Source organism: Carassius gibelio, chromosome A10, assembly GCF_023724105.1.
Source record: "Carassius gibelio isolate Cgi1373 ecotype wild population from Czech Republic chromosome A10, carGib1.2-hapl.c, whole genome shotgun sequence".
Classification (NCBI taxonomy): Eukaryota; Metazoa; Chordata; class Actinopteri; order Cypriniformes; family Cyprinidae; genus Carassius; species Carassius gibelio.
The window spans coordinates 19,204,360-19,224,570 of NC_068380.1; the positions used below are offsets into that span (position 1 = coordinate 19,204,360).

At 40.3% G+C, this 20,211-nt stretch overlaps 2 protein-coding genes across 3 annotated transcripts in view; one reads left to right on the forward strand and one right to left on the reverse strand.

Annotated features, from left to right (window-relative positions):
* Nucleotides 1-20,211, reverse strand: part of LOC128021463 (ciliary neurotrophic factor receptor subunit alpha) — a 42,317-nt gene that overhangs the window by 15,622 nt on the left and 6,484 nt on the right. Inside the window, exon 1 of one of the 2 annotated variants that reach the window (XM_052608699.1) lies at nucleotides 18,660-18,886. The exons of the other annotated variant lie outside the window; for it this stretch is intronic. The gene's annotated coding sequence lies outside the window, so the exon portion shown is untranslated. Of the gene's footprint in view, nucleotides 1-18,659; nucleotides 18,887-20,211 lie in introns of those variants that run through there. 2 annotated transcript variants of the gene reach the window in all.
* Nucleotides 565-11,030, forward strand: LOC128021462 (uncharacterized). Its single transcript, XM_052608697.1, has 2 exons — nucleotides 565-1,550; nucleotides 7,761-11,030. The coding sequence occupies exon 2, from the start codon at nucleotides 7,761-7,763 to the stop codon at nucleotides 9,993-9,995; it is 2,235 nt and encodes a 744-aa protein (XP_052464657.1). The 5' UTR covers nucleotides 565-1,550; the 3' UTR covers nucleotides 9,996-11,030.

Consider the following 20,211-nt stretch of genomic DNA (forward strand, 5'->3'; position numbering starts at 1 on the left):
CCATCCGCATTCATTAACTGTTGAGGACATTCTGGGTTATGACGTCAAGTGAAAAAGATCTGCTATCTGAAATATGGCCTCAGGGAGCCTTGAAAAAAAACAAACTGCAAACATTTTAAACAAATCCCGTAACTGAAAGGATACATCTGTCATACAGTAGGTGTAGAAAAGAATCGCATGTTGGGATACAGTATGTATCTGTCTCTACTACATCTAGACTTTGCAATGTTTGCCGCTATTCTCTGCAGAACTGCTCAAGTACGGTTCATTTTGCTGGTTAGTGTTTGTGGATTGCAGTCTTCAAGTCATTCCACAGATTTACAGTGGGGTCTGGGCTCTCTTTTTTCTGACATGTTGGAGTTATATCTTTCACTTGGATGTTATAAGATGCACTGAGTAAATACAGCTGGATAAGAAAAAAAAATCTAAGCCACACAATGTGATTATTTTAAAGGGGGTGATTCTTTTGTATACCCACGGTACGTGCGGCTGGAATTTGGCTAGAATGCATCATTTTATGAGAAACGGATACTTCTGAAACCTGATGAAAAGCAAAGTAAACGCAGTGAAGGAGAGGATGGAGATTCTGACGCTGATTATATCCTTTCTTCAGAATATATTATCTCATTAATATTGTGTGATTATTAATCAAGTGTTTGATCAGTATTTAACCTCCAAGATTGTTGTATGATGTGATTAAATGAAGAAAGCCATCTATATAACTATAGATTGATGCATGCTTACTTAGAAACATATTATTCCTTCCTAGAACTGACAGGTTTTACATGTCATGGACATGTGTGTGAGTATTCTTTTTCCTAGGGTCACCAGGTCAGCTAAAACGGACCAGGGGGCCTCTTCTATGTGCCATGGGAGAGACATGCTGTCTCCTAACATGTCTCAACGGACATTAGATATTAAGAACTCTGTTTTATCCTGTCTTCTTATTCTTTAAGATTAATGTCAGCCTGCCCTTTGTGTGTAACCAACTGTAGTGATAAAAAGACTTGCCAGTGCAAGAAAACCTTGGGAATAAGCAGATAAGGGCTGAGTTTGTGTATGTGTGTGTGTGCCCATAAAGTGATGAGACCAACATTGCTGGATTCCAGACCTAGGATGAGGTGCCTTCTTCAACCGTGCTGACGCCTGCTATAATCACTGGAGATATGCTGAAGATGTATATGACCATATGTGAAGATTGTCTAAGTTTATCTAGGTTTTGGAACCAATCAGATCGCTGCTGACCAGTGCTTTGACGCATTTGAAGTCTTCTGTCTGGAGTATAACTATGACTGATTTTGTATTATACGGCAGTTCAGCTTACGAACTCCTGCGAGGGTATTGACGCTGACTTCTGCCTATGAAACTGCAAACTATTTCCTTAAGTAAAATTATTATTATTAATTGAACTCATCTCTGACTCCTGGTCTTGATTACGACACCACCTGCTCCTTGGGTTTTAAACTGTTATCCCCAACAGTTTAATGGTGGAGGATCGGCGGGCAATCGTTCTTTGGTGACATCCCTGATCAATCATCAAAAACCAAAAGGTAGGAAAGATTTTATATTTAATATCATTGGTTAGGGACTGTCTGTGGAGAACGGGGGTCAAGAGAAGAAAGAACGATAGACTCACTCAGACGTGAGGGGGTAGACACTAACTCCGGGGGTGGAGAAAATAAATTGTGTCACATATACCTGTAAATAAGTAACCTTGTGAGTTAAGGGGTACAAGTATACATCGTAGGTCTTGATATAAGATATTTTTCAGATGTGTACAATTACAGAGGGAACAGGTGCACACCTATAGGTCTTAAAGATAGACGTGAAAGTTTGTGTTTTAGGTGTGCACAGTCCAGGGGAGGACGAAAACGCATTCTTAAAAAGCACAAAGGCCGTAACAGGCAGTGCTGGGTATAGCATTTGATAGCCAAGGCAAAGTGCATTTACGGCCAGGGGGGTAGCCAATTAAGGATTTGGAAATTCAGAAAGGAATGTAAGACGCTAGACGGGGGTTCTAGACGTATCTCGCTCTTTCAACTCTTGACCACTCGTTTGAACAGACAGGGGCGCGCCCCGAGCTTAGAAACAGGACAGATCAGTGGTTAGGGTACAGAGTATCCAAAAATTAGAATTTTTAAAATAAATACCTAGATAATCTATATGCGCATATATATAGAGAGATAGAGATATAGGTAAGGGAAAGTATTGATTGATCTGGGATGCATTTTTGAACAAACCCGAATGAGCTAAAATGTTTTAATGACTAGTGGACAGGTGTTGTCAGAAATACTTTGCAGTTTCAGACGCAGAAGTTAAGCCATTTGTTTGATAAGCTATAGATTTAATACCTCAAATTGTTTGCTGCTAGCATTTCTCAGGGGCTTCCTATATAAGGAAATTAAAACTACTATATATATATATCAATAAATAACATATCTCCGTATATACAGTTTGATATATAGTATTTTGAAATGGCTGGTAAAAGTAACAAGCAGCCTCCAAAAACAGAATCTGTTGAAACAGATCCGAGCAAACTCTGTAAGCAGATTTGTTCTGAAACTTTGACTTCAAAGAAATTCTCTGAACTAATTAAGCGTATGGTCAGTCAAGGATTTGACTCAGACTGGAAAGTAGAAAAACAGTTAGGATGGTTACAGTCTAAGAAAGAGCCAGAAAAACATAAATTCTTAGCTGTATGTGCTTATTCATGGATTTGTAAACAGGGAGGAATTCCCTTAACTGAAGATGGCACAATTCCCGCAGTAGTCGAATGCTGGAAAGATTTACGTGCCAAAAGTGATCTCATGGCTGAGATTTCAGGGATTGAAATAGGGAAAGATCTGAGTGGTTTTACTACAGGGCTATCCGTTGTCATGAAAAAGGCCGAGCAGAGTGAGGCTTGTAATATGGTTCCACATGTGTCTTTTCCCTCTGCTCCTGAGCTCCCTTCTCTGACTGTGCAGGCGGCTGCCGTAACCGGCTCCGCCCCTCATACCCAAACAGATAATCAGAGTGATTCGCCTTATAGTATTGCTAGGAGGTTACTGGATGCTGCTATTTCTGGGGCGCCACCCCCTTACCCAGATGTAACTGAGGTTTCTACGCCATATGCAAATGTCAACCAGAAGGCTGAAAACATTGGTGTTCCTCTCTCTCCTCCTCTTGAGCGAGGCGGGGCCCCCTCCTCCCGGGGAGGGGTGTCTGCTGCGCCCATTAGAGCTGTTGCTGAGGAACAGAGAAACACTGAAATGGGTGCAGGATATGAAATAGGGGAGTGGAATAGACTCACCGCGGTTGAGAAAAATAATTTGTTGAGTGGCATCGAACCTTTCAAATTATTTAGTCCAAATAAGGTGTCATGGGATAAATTAGAGTCTATAGCTAGACAACAAAATTTAGGAATTGCAGACATTCAATACATGGTAGAAACTCTTGTGCCCCACAGTAAATTAGGCAGAGTTCAAACTATCAGAATTGATCCTCTCGTTCCCACTAATTGGGATGAGTATTGTATAGCATACCGAGAATATAAAGAGCAGGTGCAAGATCTGTTAGGGAGGGGCTCCTTTCCCTGGACTAGTGTGACCCAAATTAAGCAGAGACCCACCGAAAGTCCTTTAGAATATGTTGAACGTTTTCGTAATGCATATGAAAATTACTGTGCTGCTAATAATAATAATGAGGATTATGATTCAGCGATCATCATTGAATCCGCTATAAGCGGACTGACTAAACGTTATCGAGATCTGCTCATTTCAGGCTCTGTTAACATTCCAAATTGGGAATCCCTGCTCCAGTGGAGTGCAGTAAGTTGGAGTCGTCTGCAGAGTGAACCAGGTGCTCACCCCGCGGCGGTAGCCGCAGGGGCTGAAGCGGAAACAAATCCACCCGAGGTCAGTTGTTATAATTGTCGCCAGCCTGGGCATTTCAGCCGTAATTGTCCTAAAGAACCTGTGAAATGCAGCCGATGCCATAAGAAAGGGCATGTACATACACAATGTCGAGTTAATCTGTCCCAATCTAACTTCAAAAAGGGTAGAAGGGACAGGCAGCCACATCGGCTGACTCTGTCTGATGCTGACATTGCCAAGCTGAAGAAACTGGTCGAGGACTAGGGGTCAGCGGCCTCCGGTTCTTGTGATGTGACTGACCCTAGACCCTATATTCATGCGTTGTTAGGAGGCCGGCAATGTATAGCATTAATTGATACTGGGGCTCAAGTTAGCATCACCAACATTAATTTGGAAACTACTTCTGATTTTATGTACATTGAAGGATTGAATGGCAAAGAAATGTATTATAAATCTGTTCCTGTTCCTCTCTCTATTGCAGACTCTCAGAAAGTGTTTTGGACAGAATTCTGGGTTGGGAAAAATACTGTGGGAACCATAATTGGTGTTGACATTCTGAATAATCTTGAAGCTGATGTTTTGCTTTCTACAGATAAGCTTGTGCTTGGCTGCAATGAAGTACTCCGCTTATCTCATGCAAGGCCACACCATGGAGCTGGATGTGCAGTGGCTGGAGCTGTAAGTGCCTCAAATATGACAGAGACTAGACCTGAGTGGAAATACCTAATTTCTAAATTTCCTAATGTATGGGCTAAAGACAAATTTGATTGTGGTAAGGCAAACATTCAGCCACTCCGCATCCCAGGTCCCATGCATGATGCCAAACGCCAATATCCTTTGAAAAACGATGCTCGCTTAGGAGCTGAACAGGTTGTTAATGAGTTACATAAACGAGGGATAATTGTGCCATGCTCCGCCCCCACGAACAGCCCTATGTGGCCAGTACAGAAAGCTGATAAGAGTTGGCGTTTGACAATTGATTATACCGCCTTGAATGCAGTTACTGCTCCAATGCACCCCCTGGTGGCCAACCCAGCCACTATTTTGAATGAGATTGGATCTGAGCACTGTTATTTTACTGCTTTAGACATTGCTAATGGCTTTTGGACTTGTCCCTTAGCACCAGAGGATCAACCGAAATTTGCATTTTCCTGTTCTGGACGACAATGGACATGGACTCGAATGCCTCAAGGGTTCTGCCACTCGCCCAGTCTGTTCAATCAAGTATTGGCTTCATTCATTGATCCTATTCGAAAAGAACTTGAAACTGATGGGTCTGTCGTACTTCAGTACGTGGATGACCTTTTGATCTGTAGTCCTACTAAGCTTAAACATTTGAATGCTGTTCAGACTGTGTTGAAAACTTTGAACCAGGGAGGGTTTAAGATTAATTTGCAGAAGGTGCAGTTGGCCAGATCCGAGGTGACGTATCTGGGACAGATCGTTGGAGTCCATGGCAGACGCATCACTCCTGAACGGGTCAAGGCTATCGTCGAACTGCCAAAGCCTAACACCGTGACTGGTCTAAGGCAGGTAATGGGACTTCTGAATTACTGCCGCCAGTATGTGTCTGAATATAATGAACTTTCTAAGCCCCTCACAGAAGCACTGAAGGGAGGGAAGCCTGGACAGGAGCTCATCGAATGGACAGAGGAGATGGAAGAGGCGTTTGTGAGTATCAAAGAGACTCTTTCTTCTTGTCCTGCACTTAGACACGCCGATGCCCGGCGGGCCTTTCACCTATGGACTTGGGTAGGGAAGAAATCCTACTCAGCTGCCCTGGGCCAGCGTGTTCCTGGAAGAACGTCTTACGGCATGGTGGGGTACTTCTCGACCACTATTCCTGTTTCCATGGCCGGACAGCATCCATGCTTGCTGATCTGCGACTGTGCTGAATGGGCGGTCAAGGCAACAGAGGAGGTCGTCATGCACCAGAAAGTGGTACTGCACACCAGACACCAGATACTCAAACTACTTACAAACACACGCCTGGGTACAATTTCAAATCAACGACGAGCCAAGTGGGAAGCAACCCTCTTGAGCAAAAATGTTGAAATCTTGATTGATGCTGACAATGTAATCAACCCTGCATCCCTTATGCCAGAAGAAGGAACTGCTCACAATTGTGCACAGCTGATTGAGAACGACACTCGGAGCCCACTGGATACCGAGCCACTGCAAGATGCAATGAAACTGTTCGTCGACGGGTCCAGTTTTTATGAGAATGGTACACGATACACTGGATGGGCTGTGGTAAACGAGCACGGTGAAACAGTTGACTGTGGTTCTCTTGCAGGTGGTGGAGCTCAAGTAGCTGAACTCATTGCCCTGACCCGTGCCCTGCAGTTGGGCAAGGGGAAACGTCTAAATGTGTATACAGATAGCCGTTATGCTTATGGGGTCGCTGTAGATTTTGGACCTGTGTGGCAACGTCGGGGACTACTGCTGGTCTTCCTATTTCTCATCAGAAGCAGGTCATTGAACTAATGGAGGCCTGCAAACTGCCTGCTGCTGGAGCTGTGATCAAAGTCACGGGACATTCACAGGAGGAGTCACCAGAAGCCAAAGGAAATCGGGCTGCAGATGCTGCTGCCAGGGGGGCTGCAAAACGTACTGAAAAAGTTGTGAGTGTAGTACCTCTTTCTCCCCAGGAGGGAGAAGCACCAACCAGAGACATCTTTGAGTTATATGACACTAATGATCCAGAGGAAACTGAACAGTGGGCTAAGTTAGGGGCACTAAAGACTTCTGATGGACTTTGGAAATTTCATGATCGATTTGTATGTCCTTCTTCTGCTCGTACTGAATTAATGTCTTTATATCATGGTTTGGCACATGCAGGTCCTGAAAAGCTACATGCAATGATTTCAAAAACATGGTGGTGGCCCAAGCTGAGAACCGCTTGCACAGATTTCTGTAAAAGATGTTTGGTATGTCTCAAGGTAAATTCTCCTTCTAAGCTTAAGATTCCCTTGGGACATGCCCCTCGCCCTCAGGGACCCTGGACACATTTGCAAATTGATTTCATAGGTCCATTGCCCCCTAGTGGAGGTTTTTCATACATCTTAATGATTATTGATTTGTTTTCTAGATGGGTGGAGGCCTTTCCGCTGAGAAATTGCACCGCAGACGCAACTGCAAAAATTCTGTTGACTGAAGTATTCCCCAGATGGGGACTTCCTTTACAGATTGATTCAGACCAGGGCACACATTTCACAGGGAAAGTGATGAAACAGGCTATGAGATTAATGGGGATCACACAACATTTCCACATTTCTTTTAGGCCTCAGTCAAGTGGTTCAGTTGAACGAGCTAACCGAACATTGAAAACTTCCCTGAGGAAGAGAGCTTTGGAGTGGGGAAAGGGTTGGCACGCAGCAATACCAATGATACTGTTTAGTATGAGAGCTAGCCCAAATAAAACCACACAGATCAGCCCTTTTGAAATCATGACAGGTCGTTACATGCGTTTGCCATGGGATGCACCATTGCAACATGAGGGACCCTCGGGCCCTTTGAAAGATGCTCTGCAAAATTATCTAAAAACCTTGGATAATTGCTTACGTGATACACGAGTAAGTGTCAGCATCAGACAAGCTGAACAAGATAACAAAGAGCAAACCACATTGCCTGTTCTTCCAGAAATTGGAGATACAGTAATGATGCGGAGGGAAATAGTAACCCCTCTGGGTCCGAAGTTTGATGGGCCCTATCAAGTTTTGTTAACTACTAACACTTCTGTTCTTCTTGACAGAGGAGCGCTTGGTACAGTATGGAGACACTGGTCTCAGGTGAAGCCCCTCGAGAAATGTTACAACCAGAATGCTACCTCGTAGTCAACCTTAGGCGTTATAGGTAAAAGTAAAATGTACGGGTTTATCCTAAATTTTGACTTGACTGTTTCAGATGTCCGGACCTGATGATGTGCTGAAGCTGCTGATTCTTCATGAAGAAGCACGCAGAGAAAGACGTCTGAAACTTAGACGAGCGTTCATTCGATTGGTTATTCCGCTCTCAATTGTAATGTTAATTTTGATTGCTTTATCATTTCTGCTCTGGATTCAAATCTCTCTCTCAACAGGACGTTTTCATGCGTTCTCAACAAATTGGGATTGTGAAATGACCGACTGCCGTCCTTCTTGGGTTAGATACCCATGCCTAAATTCTACAGAGGGTCTAAATTTGCTTCCTACTATGTATCAGAAGGTTAAGAATCATTGTTATAGGTTCGACGGCAATGACACAGTGACCTATTGGCTCGGTCACTCCCCAAATTATCCAGAGAATACCCTCATCATGCAGAAAGGCCGCTGGTGGAACAATGGTGATGTGGATGTTTTTGATGGAAACTATAGTTCCCTTAGTTGGATTCCCATCACCGTAGTTGGCAGAAACCATAGTGACTGTCCAGTAGCAATAGACAAGCACCGCAAGTATGTATTAAATCAGAAAACACCTGCCACTCCTAAACGCAGCAGGAGAGACAATGGGGGTGAGTTACAGCATGCTCAGATAGAGATTGGAGGAAAAGCAGTGAAGTTACCTTTATACCCTATTGCGCCTGATCCACGTCATATTGTGTCATATTATCTGCCCAAGGTTAAGGACCATCTTTACTCGAATAAGGCAGTAAGGGATGTAGCACAAAGCTATCTGTCTAGAAATATTTTTGTTCGAGATGATCCCAGCTCTGACACATATAAGTTAGTTGCAAATGACAAATTTCTGAGACGATGGAATGTTTTGCAGCCAGAAAAGGTTCATCTTGTCAGGTGGGATAAAAACAGATCTTATGGAGCAGTGTGTGATAGACTAGGACGAATTGATAAGACTGATAAGGATAATTTTGATCTAAATGGAAGTAAAAATGGATTACCAAATGTTAATGCTCTTTCCCTCGCTTGGCCAAGGTATACTAAGTTGGATGATCCTTGGAAGGAGACCATGCACGTGGAACGATGCCTGGGTATGGAAGTGAAACATTGGTTCGTCCAGACGTTTCCTCCGCATCGGCCTGACAAATGTGCGGTAATTATAAACAAAATTTTAGGTACCCCAGGGGCAAAGGTTCCAATGGAAATTTGCAACGCATCTTTTGTGCGGCCAGATTATACATGGGCAAATTTCGCAGATGTGCTGTTTCAGTATGATGTTGCTATGTTAATGGCTAATCAATCCGTCATTCAAATGGAACAACTACATGACCATCTTGAAAGTAGGTGTAATAGCCCCACCTCAATGGTCTATAATGTCACTGCTTGGATGCAGTTGAATATGTTTCATTTGTGTTTAGAAATGATTGCCAGCAGAAAGACCACCATGCGGGTTCCTCGATCCACGGAGGATTTTGTATGGAAAGATTTCCAGCCCCATCAGGTCTACATGTGGCCACAGGTATCTGATGCTGCTATGGGAGATGAGTGGTTCGACAGGGAGAAACAGTTTCGTCAATTTTTAAGGCCAATTCCCTCCGTTCAAGAGTTACGAGGGTTACATGATGGGTGGAGTTTAAGTCATTGTCTGCATCATAAGGCTGTCCATACTATAGGTCCTGAGTGGAACCCAGTTGAGAAGTGTAAAAAGACAGATTGTTCCGAGACAGAGTATTGTGTTACTAATATGACTACATCTACAGAATACTACCCTCAAGTAAAATCGCAGCAAGCAAGTAAGAAATACATTAATGATTTCTTAAAACAGGTCAAGACTAATGATGTGTTTGCTGGCTATGAATATTTGAATTCAGTATGGCTCCGATCAACAGGTACCCCTTTCTTGTCAGATCCTCAAGAACCCACGGCGTTAGCAATAGCATGGATGTTTGCTTTCACAGTAGGGGCTATATTTACAGATGTAACCGAGTCTGTAGAAGAATTTGTTGAAGAAGCTTGGAATGATTTTGTGGAAGCCTCAGAGGACGCGCTTATTGGAATCTTTCATTATGGCTTGTATGTTTTTGGAGGATTTGTGGGAATTATTGTCCTGTGTTTGGTTGCGTGGGGATTGGTACGCTGTTGTCTGTCCTATGTGTTCAAATCTGCTTGCAGGACTGTTAACCCGGTGGAGGAAGATTTGCGACTGCGGAAGCTGACCAACAGTCTGCAGCAGCTGATGAAGGATGACGTCAACGCCCTGTTGTGAGTGGAAGGGCAGGGAGAGCCCTAAGCATGGGGACTGGATTAATTAGTATCCAGCTTGTCCATGATAGGGTGAAGAGACAAGTGTGACCCCTCGGGGAAACACGCGTCACCACTCCACCTTCCGTAGTGGCCTCACTGGATAGACCAGACGTGGAGTATTGGACTCCATACCGGTCTAAAACGGGGGACTGAAGGAGAGGATGGAGATTCTGACGCTGATTATATCCTTTCTTCAGAATATATTATCTCATTAATATTGTGTGATTATTAATCAAGTGTTTGATCAGTATTTAACCTCCAAGATTGTTGTATGATGTGATTAAATGAAGAAAGCCATCTATATAACTATAGATTGATGCATGCTTACTTAGAAACATATTATTCCTTCCTAGAACTGACAGGTTTTACATGTCATGGACATGTGTGTGAGTATTCTTTTTCCTAGGGTCACCAGGTCAGCTAAAACGGACCAGGGGGCCTCTTCTATGTGCCATGGGAGAGACATGCTGTCTCCTAACATGTCTCAACGGACATTAGATATTAAGAACTCTGTTTTATCCTGTCTTCTTATTCTTTAAGATTAATGTCAGCCTGCCCTTTGTGTGTAACCAACTGTAGTGATAAAAAGACTTGCCAGTGCAAGAAAACCTTGGGAATAAGCAGATAAGGGCTGAGTTTGTGTATGTGTGTGTGTGCCCATAAAGTGATGAGACCAACATTGCTGGATTCCAGACCTAGGATGAGGTGCCTTCTTCAACCGTGCTGACGCCTGCTATAATCACTGGAGATATGCTGAAGATGTATATGACCATATGTGAAGATTGTCTAAGTTTATCTAGGTTTTGGAACCAATCAGATCGCTGCTGACCAGTGCTTTGACGCATTTGAAGTCTTCTGTCTGGAGTATAACTATGACTGATTTTGTATTATACGGCAGTTCAGCTTACGAACTCCTGCGAGGGTATTGACGCTGACTTCTGCCTATGAAACTGCAAACTATTTCCTTAAGTAAAATTATTATTATTAATTGAACTCATCTCTGACTCCTGGTCTTGATTACGACACCACCTGCTCCTTGGGTTTTAAACTGTTATCCCCAACAGCAGGAAACATCTTCACGATTCAAGACCCTTAGTCACTAAACCTCACAACAAGACTCGGAGAGTTCATCAATGGTGGAAAAGTATTGCCAAATGAAAAAGATAAATTGAAAGTGAGAGTTATGAACATTATATAATTGAACCGCAAGTCTTCTTCTCCTTCCTCTTAAATTTTAAATAAATCATAATGCTAGTTTTTCAAACTTTTTATTGAAAGATCAGTTGGCTTTAACTTTAAGAGATTTTTCTGTCTCGAATGTGACATTTATCCATCTTACAAACATTTAAAACATCATTGTCATAACTCCTTATTGCCAACAACATTACAGTGAAAAAATTATGATGCTGAAATTTAAAGCAACACTATTTGGTGTAAGAATTAAAATACAGTTACACTACACATTGTTCCTCAAAGTTCACCTCAATGCTTATTTTTTATTTTTTTTTTTACTTCAGAGCATCATCTTCCCATATTTAGCTCCAGACAGAACATAAATTTGTTAATGAAATCACACGGTCTTAATGACTCACCCGTAATGACACATCAACTGCTGTCAGTTTGGACAAGTGCTGTGCTAAACCACAATGCGTGGTGATTTACACATAATCAAAGCAAAAGGACAGCTTTCTATAACTGTATCTTTTAAACTGCACAACTATCATGCTCTTGTAAAAAGAGGCGCACAAAGACAAAGGTAATACAAATAACATTTCACAGTAATACAAGATGATGAAGATTCATGCAAAACACAGGATAAAACAAGAAGCATTCACAACTTATAACTGACAGCTAACTGAACTGAAAAGGGAACTTAAGTAGGGTGAGATAACAAGAAACAGACAGGTGAGGAGGGTAACTAATCCAACACAGGTGAACTGAATTAACTAATCAACGGACAACAGATGAAAACAAAAAAAGACTGCCATGACTGTGACAGTACTCCCAATGATGGTTAAATAATTAACACACATTTAACCCTTAAGGCGGGCATACACTGTGCGATTTCTGTGCGATTTCGGCAAGGTACCAACTCACACTGTACGAGTAGATCGCATGCGATGTAAAGCCAAAGCTCACAATTTTTATGCGCTCACTGTACGGTCTGATCGTCGAGTTGCGATTTGACTGCTCACACTATACGTGAGGAATCAACCGAATCAACACGTAGGATCCCTCAGAACCCGGATGTTTGTGGCGGATTCTGAATAAACATGCTTTCCCGGGATAAACGCACTGCTTTGGTGATATGCGCAATTCTGTGTGCTGAAACGTCCCAAAAAAAAATATCTAGACGTGCAGGTGGCTCGGAGGCTGAGGCCAATATGGTTTATCCATTTTGCAACATGAACTGGAGGTAAGCAGGCGTTTTCGTCCCTCTTTTTCTATTTTTCTTTGCCATAACTCCACAAGTTTTCCCTCCATCACTTCAGTCCACACTACACGCGCAGTGAGGGAAACGCGGAAAATTGTTTCGTAGCCCTGCTTCAATAGTGCGATACCTCACGAGAGGCGACCAAAATTTCGGACATGTCAGAAATCCATCCGACCAACCGATTGCCGGCCGGGAGAGTTTAATCGCCTCTCGTTTCCCCTTGTACACTGCACGAACACTGCACGACAAAGGACGCACGGAAATTATGAAAAAGCCCGACCTGAAAAAGAGTTGCACGAGTCAGAATTCGACTCAAACTCGGATGAAAATGGCACAGTGTATGCCCGACCTTAGGTAGTTAAGCCCTAGGTTTGTCCTTTAACATTATCGTTATCAGATTTCTTAAGCATCTAGAGATGTGCGTTTCTTCACATATAGAGGCACTGCTCAGAGAAATGCTCAGGAGTTGTCAGTATTCCTGGCAGCTGTAACCCATAACTGAGTAGCCTGATTGTAGAAGATTATGTGTAGAATAACTGAGAGACACATATTTCAGTCAAAACGACACCTATAATTATCAATCCTCCACAGTAAATCAGTTTTCAGAGAGGAAAAATAAGTCTATAACCTACAGAGCAGTGAGAGCTTGCCGGATTTCTTTTTCCATTTGGTTTTGCCATCATTATTATCTGAGATCTCTCGGTAATTGGGAACATAGGAATGTGCCTCACTGCATCTGAAAACGTCTGAAGCGTTTGGCTTCTCAAAACCACAGGCTGGAGTTGTTGCCATCACTTTTTATGCTTCTTTATAGCAGCGCTGCACCGATCCACAATGTTTTTCGCTCACAATTGATCTGAAACACAGGCTAATAATCTCTTAAAAGTCTCATAACCCGAGTTGCGACTTTAATCACACAGTATGTGATAAATCCTGTACATGTAAGTCTTTGAGGTCCAATCCTGAGGGCAGCAGTGGTTATTCTTTTATTTGACGTAGTTTGTTACACGGATGGCTTCTATGTTCTCCATTCTCAGGAAGCTGTCAGATTCAGCAGCGAGGTGCAGCTTCTTTCACGTTCAGTGAAGAGCTTCTACGTGTTATCATCAAGCTTTTCCTAGAGTCGTGTGTTTTTCTGCTGGTCTGGTAAAGGCCACTGACCTTAAAACCACTTAAAGGCTGTGTGTGTTTAAACTGTGTTTGGACAGTGTGAACTCAGTGTGAAGCGGTTGTTTCAGGGATAAATGTTGGTTAATACTAATGTTATTTTTTGTTGTTGTTGGTATTGGTAAACAACTTTATAAACCAGTACAGTTTTGCCAAATATTCTGTTGTAAGGATGGATTTTAACAAAACTGAATTCAAGATTCCTATCCAGTGATAAAACAATACAATTCACTAATATTCAAGAGAAGAAATAGCACATGATAACAGTCCCCAATGAACAAAAAAACTGAAAATATGGGATTCTTAGAATAATGTATCTATTATCATCTGTTATATCGAAAAGATTGTAAAATTAAAAGTCATTCACAATTGGAGTCAGATTGAATTATACAGAGAGTCAGAATAAAATTTGAAACCAAAATTATATTAAACTAAGATTATTTTTGCAGAAGCGCCAAAAGTCATTCATGCAGGATATATTTAACCATGGATTCAGTCGTTGGGCCAGTGTGTGGACCTTACACTGTCAACACTAAGTGAAATCACTTAATATCAGGCCTTAATTTCAATGCTACATACACACACACACACACACACACAAAAAAGTTATATTATATGCCAATACAATACTGCAATAACAATACTATAACACGGCATTTCATCTTTAACTTATGTTATTTTATCCTGCTGTAAGACGCGTTTGCTTTCCGAACCTCTCACGAAGCAGATGCACCTGCGGTTCTTTGTGACAGAGCCAAAAGAGCAGAGTTATAATTCCAGCTTCATCAGCCCTCACCAAACCCAATGCTTCGACTTTTCCTCAACCACAAAAATGCACCTTCTCCATGTCAAACCCACAGCGTGAAAAACCCAGAGCTAAACGCTGACCACAAGCCAGTGGTAAATTATATATCAGAGCAATCCCCTTATATATTATTTAGTCTGTGGCCTGTTGTTGTTCAGGACGGCTGGCTCGAACGCAACAAAACGATGGCACATCTGGTGAAGATAAACATAGAGCTGATAATCAATGTTAAAAACAGCCCTCCGTACCCATAACACCCTTCAGCGTTTCCCAACAATACGGCCAGTATGACTCTCGTAGGTTTAATAGTCTTTAAATAAAGAAATACAACATTTACTACTGGAGATTTTTGAGAAATTGATACAAATTTCTGTTGTGTGTAAACCTTAGGCTATTATTATTATGTGTTTTATTATTATTTGATTACAATAACATTAGCAATATATGAATATTTTAAAACTAGTGACTGCTGATTAATAACATGCAACATTAATCATGCATGTAACCATTGTCTTTGCATTAAGTGCAGTTACAATACATATTACACGAGAATAATAAGGAATACTATGAATATCCTGCAGCAAAACTTCTACAGTGAAAGACTATCATTCAAAGTTTCACATTTTGTTTATATGGCATTACAAGACCGTATTACAAATCGGTACCAAATGTTGCTAAAATTACCATTTATGAAAATATGATGGTTTCTGAGATTTTTTTCCAACCACGAGTTTTCATATATGAATATTCAGTGCCAAAACAAACACACACACACACACAAACGCACATATGCCAACCAGATGTTGTGTTTGCATATTTGAGCGATTGAAAAGAAATGAAAATTTACGACTCTCTGACTCTGAAACCTTATAATGCTGAGGCAGCAGCAAACTAGCTTTTGAAAAAGAAGTGTTAGTTTAGTATTATTTATATCCTATTATAGTATGTATTTATATTTTTAATCAGGTTTTATTTGTATATTTTCATTTAGTTGAACTTAATTGAGCAATTTTATGTGTTTTTAAATTTTTAAACTCATCTTAATTGTTTATTTGATAAGACAACGTTTTCTGTGTTTTGTTGTCGTCATGTAAGTTTTTTTAATCTAATACGTATATTTCATTTTATATCAGCTTTATTATAATTAATGAAAATGAGGTTCAAGTTTTGAATGTATCAATAGGTTGATATGGTACAGCAGTTTACTCAGTTTTAGGGATGTAACGATTACCTGTTTGACGATAAATCAAGATAAAATTCCCCAACCTTTGAATTATCGTTAAAACTGTATTCGATTACCACAATTTGAACAACTTGAGATAAATAAATTCTGTCCAGCATAAAGCACAGTTTTCAGTAACAGTCTCACTTGCTCACAACATGTAGAGGAGTTTCGTTTTGAGTTAAAACAGGGCGGAAAAGCTGGGAGGTTTTAAAAGAGTGCTAAGGGAATTACACAAATGACTTCATAAATAAATTAATTATATGAATGTAACTTGTTCTGACTGTCTTCAGAAACGATTCGATGGCATTTTGTTTTCATCTTCGCTCCATGATGTAATACCTAAAGAAAATCTTCTTAATCGCAGTGCTGCTTTTCCATAAGCGCCACCTGCTGTCAGAGAGTGGATTTACAGAGACTTATATTTACATTTAGTCTTTGAGCAGCTTCTGTCTGGCCGAAGAACAGACCGAATTTGCATGCCATCCTGTCAATTTTGACCGGTTGATGCATGAAAAACAAGCTTATGTGGATTCTACACATTTAAACAATTCAGATAAGTAATCTAGAATTATTTATGGAGCAGATACAATACATATAATAATTTACTAAGCAATTATCATTTTGACTTATATATGTTCTTTATTTGAAGGCTGAGATGTGTGGTTCACCTTTTTATTAAACTTTTTCAAAGCTTTATTTTAACATATATAAATAATAATATAAAACTAGGTGAAGTGATTTATTTATCTGTACTTTTTTAACATCTCAAGCACATTTTAACAATACGACGAAAATACTGATAACCGTGATCATTTTGGTCAGTATAATCGTGATAAGAGATAAGAGGTTCATACCGTTAGTTCCCTACTAATTTTCTAAGATAGAGTCTAGTGTTAGATGGTGTAAAAAATATAATCAGTATTGCCATTAATGGATGTTAACCAAAAGAAAAGACTGTTGCTAACAAACAAATTATAGTGACTTGTCTGGTATTGTATGCTGTCGATTTTCACATTACTGCATTTGTTGTCATCTTGTGTCACTAACTGTGATAATATAGTGGTAAGCCCTTTAGTCTTTAGTCACTTATCATTTTGCGGGAAAGACAAAGGAGCAGAGGAGAAAATGAGAGGCTAAGGAGGGTAAGGGGAACTTGGGGGACGCAAGTTGTCTCAAAGTAGGAAAGAGAGCCAAGAAAGTGCGAATGAATGTGAAAGTCTCGCCAACATTTTATGTTTTTTTTTTTTTTTTTCAGTGAATTTCAGCATTTGCTGGTTTACCTGCCAATAGTGAGGCCAACTCTTGAAGTGCTGTGATAACAAGTGATAAGAGTCCTATGAAAGACGTTTTCTGATATAATATAGTTTTCAGTGTCAGCTGAGCTCCAACAATTGTATCTCTATCAACTTCACAATCTTATCAGCCATTACCAATGTTTGTATATGGAAAATTGATTAGGCATTGTTGATACATCCTGTGGCCCCGTTCCTTGCTTTAATAAGAATAATACCTTCTTGAAGTACTTTTTGGTGCGCAAACATTTCACAGCATCTTCTGAACGCAGATCCAGGAAACAAGGATGTTTGTCTTTCTTTCCAGCACTAATTATTAAGATCCATTCAGAGCCATGCAAGTCTGAGCAGAGTTTGCAAAGATGACTCATGAAGTAGCATGCAGTCTTTTTACGAGGAAAAATGCAGAGGATGGCTGAAAATAGACAGTGTTCCCTCTTTGGCACATTCCAACTCATCCAACACGCTTGAATGGATAACAGACAGCCTGACAAATGGAAACGCTCACGTGAGGAATGCGATGCATATTTGCCCTGGTTTTGATGAATTCTTCAGTGACAGTAGTTTCCTATCCCAATTGCATGCACAGGCACTCCACCATGAGCATTTAGACTAAATAAATAATCAGTGTGAGAAACGTTTCTCTATTTGTCACTTTGCAAAGGGCAGTAGGACAGAAGAATGAACCTATGACGTTATGTTGACGGAGCTGATGGTGCATTGGACAAAACTGGAATTAAGGTTAATCTCCCGAGCTTAATGAACAGGAAAATAAAATGTGTTTGAACTTTAACACTTGAGCTGGCAGCATCTCACTTTGGCATCAGCTGCTTGATGGAAACTGAAAATAGCTTAACAGAAAACAAATATAGTTGTTCTTAATGCCTTTAAAGTTTACTATTATGAATTTGCATATAAAAAGACAGTATTTGTGTAATATAAGTCAATGCTAATATATAAAGACCTTTGTCAATCAAAATCAACCAACAAATGCATGGAACTAATATGTAGAACAGAATATATATACTATAAGTATATATGTGTGTACATACACACACAACAGTCTTCATGGCTGTATGTGAACGTCTCTTAAAATATCAGATAATGTGACCTTTAAATGTCAAGGGAAGGTCAGTTGTGGCTGTGCATGTGGTGTAACTGCCCAAAAACTCTCTTTAGTGAAAGAAAAATATGTTTTTACTTCATACGTTATAATTAAACCACTTTTTTTTTTTTGTCATTCTTTTTCTTTTTTATGTGAAACGTACATGAAGGTTTTGGCATGTGTGTTTTAGACTAGATTGTTCCTTATTTTCCAATGAACCATTGCTATCCAACCATCAAAAGTAAACAACATACAGTTAGACTACAATAGAATATTATATTAGTTGGCAGATTAATCATTTTGTATTATATTATTATTAATACACTACTTCCCTGTTACTTTAACGCAGTGGCATTTGTGAATAGCTAAACAATGTCTAAACATATTGTCAATGCATTGTGTTGGCCAAGCTTAGCTTCTTGGCATGTAACTGAAAAAAGATCAAAGAAGCCAAAGAAAATATATAAATTAATTAAATGCATAAAAACAAACATTTCTGCAATGTCTTGCTAATGTAGTTTGACCACACTCATCTTAATAGCCATTTAGGTAAGTTTCGAAAAGAGTAAAAATAAAAAATAAAGGTTTGATTTCCTACTTGTGTCTTGAGTCGAAGTCTGAGATGATTGCATGTGTTTTCCCAGAGTTGCCTGTGCTGCAAGGACACTGCAGGTCTCCAGAAAAAGAAAGAGAGCGGTTCAAGCACATCTTCGCAACAAGAGACGAGTTTCAAGGGATTCAAGGAAAATAAAGCTGCAAGTAATCTTCCCTGTTGTTTGGATGGGCAGAGTTAGCTAAACAGTCCAGGATGTGGATAGACCAGAGACCGTGGCTTGTGCTCTCTCTTCATAATTTGATCGCAGACCACCCAGGGCCCTTCAGATAAAGGTGTGGTTTACAGATAACAGACTGGCAGGGCTTGCAGAAACTGAGCCTGAATATACAGCATTAATCTAAGAGAACAAGTAGGGGTCTACTGAAACGTTGTCCATTTTAGGAAGAGCGAGATGGACTATGTCCAGATGTAAACCCTAGATACAAGATGAAGTCTAGTTGGGCTGGTAGTTTTCAGTCTTATAAAGACACTCTGGAATGTCTGTGTCTATGGGAACAACACTGAAATCATGTTGTGTGCTCTGCCAGCCTGCCTAAGGCGAAAACTCAATGACTCTAACTTCTTCTGGATCTGGAAGAAAAACCTGATGTAACTTTGACTATCACAAATCAGGCAGTCAATCTCCTTTTGGGTTTCACTGTACTGTATATGCAGTAGAGATCATCAAAACCCCAAAACTCGCGTAGACTGTTCAGATTGAATTAACCTATGTAAAAAAAGTAATGAAAACTTCAATGACTATTCCTTTAAGGAGATTACTCTGTTCATATTTACTTACCTCCGCGTAATTCCAAACCTTTTCCAGTTTATTTATTCCTTGAAACACAAAGGATGGATTTTTGAAGAATACTCTGCCCGTTCTTTTAAATGAAACACTGTTTGTTTATTTGCTTTACGGTAGATTTGTTTTTAAAGAAGACAGTTTGACGCAGGTTTTTCAGACAGATGGAAAGTTAAAGACGATGCAGCGCAGATTCTGACTACATTGGATCCAACAGTAATATCGCACACATAAGTTTAAGTAAGCATGCTTTTATCGTCTGTCCACGACTGTTTGATATAAACTGAGTAGTATTTATACGTTTTTTAACCCAAATGACCCATGTTGTTTTCAGAGTACGTTATAGCAGCTTACATCTGTTATTTGAATAAGTGAAACTGTCAGCCAATCACAGCAGTGGGAGACGACTTCTGAGTCTCGAATGCAGCCTGCCTATAAAACCAGACCGTTCTGAAGAGCGGCTCAAAAACAGGATAGAAAATAACTTATTACTTCTAAATGATGATGGTTTTGATGTTAAAATCTAGCTAATGACATAAGTGGACCTTAGAGAACGTTATTAAAAATGCATTTCATGACCCCTTTAATACGGTTTGGAATGGCGACTGATGAAAAAACGAAAATCTTCTGGTGAACTAATCCTTTAAGGTTTAGCTCAGGCAAAAAGAATCTGGCAATCCGGGTAGACCAGATAGAATCCAAAACAATTATGGTTGTAGGATTAGTAATAATAATAATAATAATGCAGTCAGT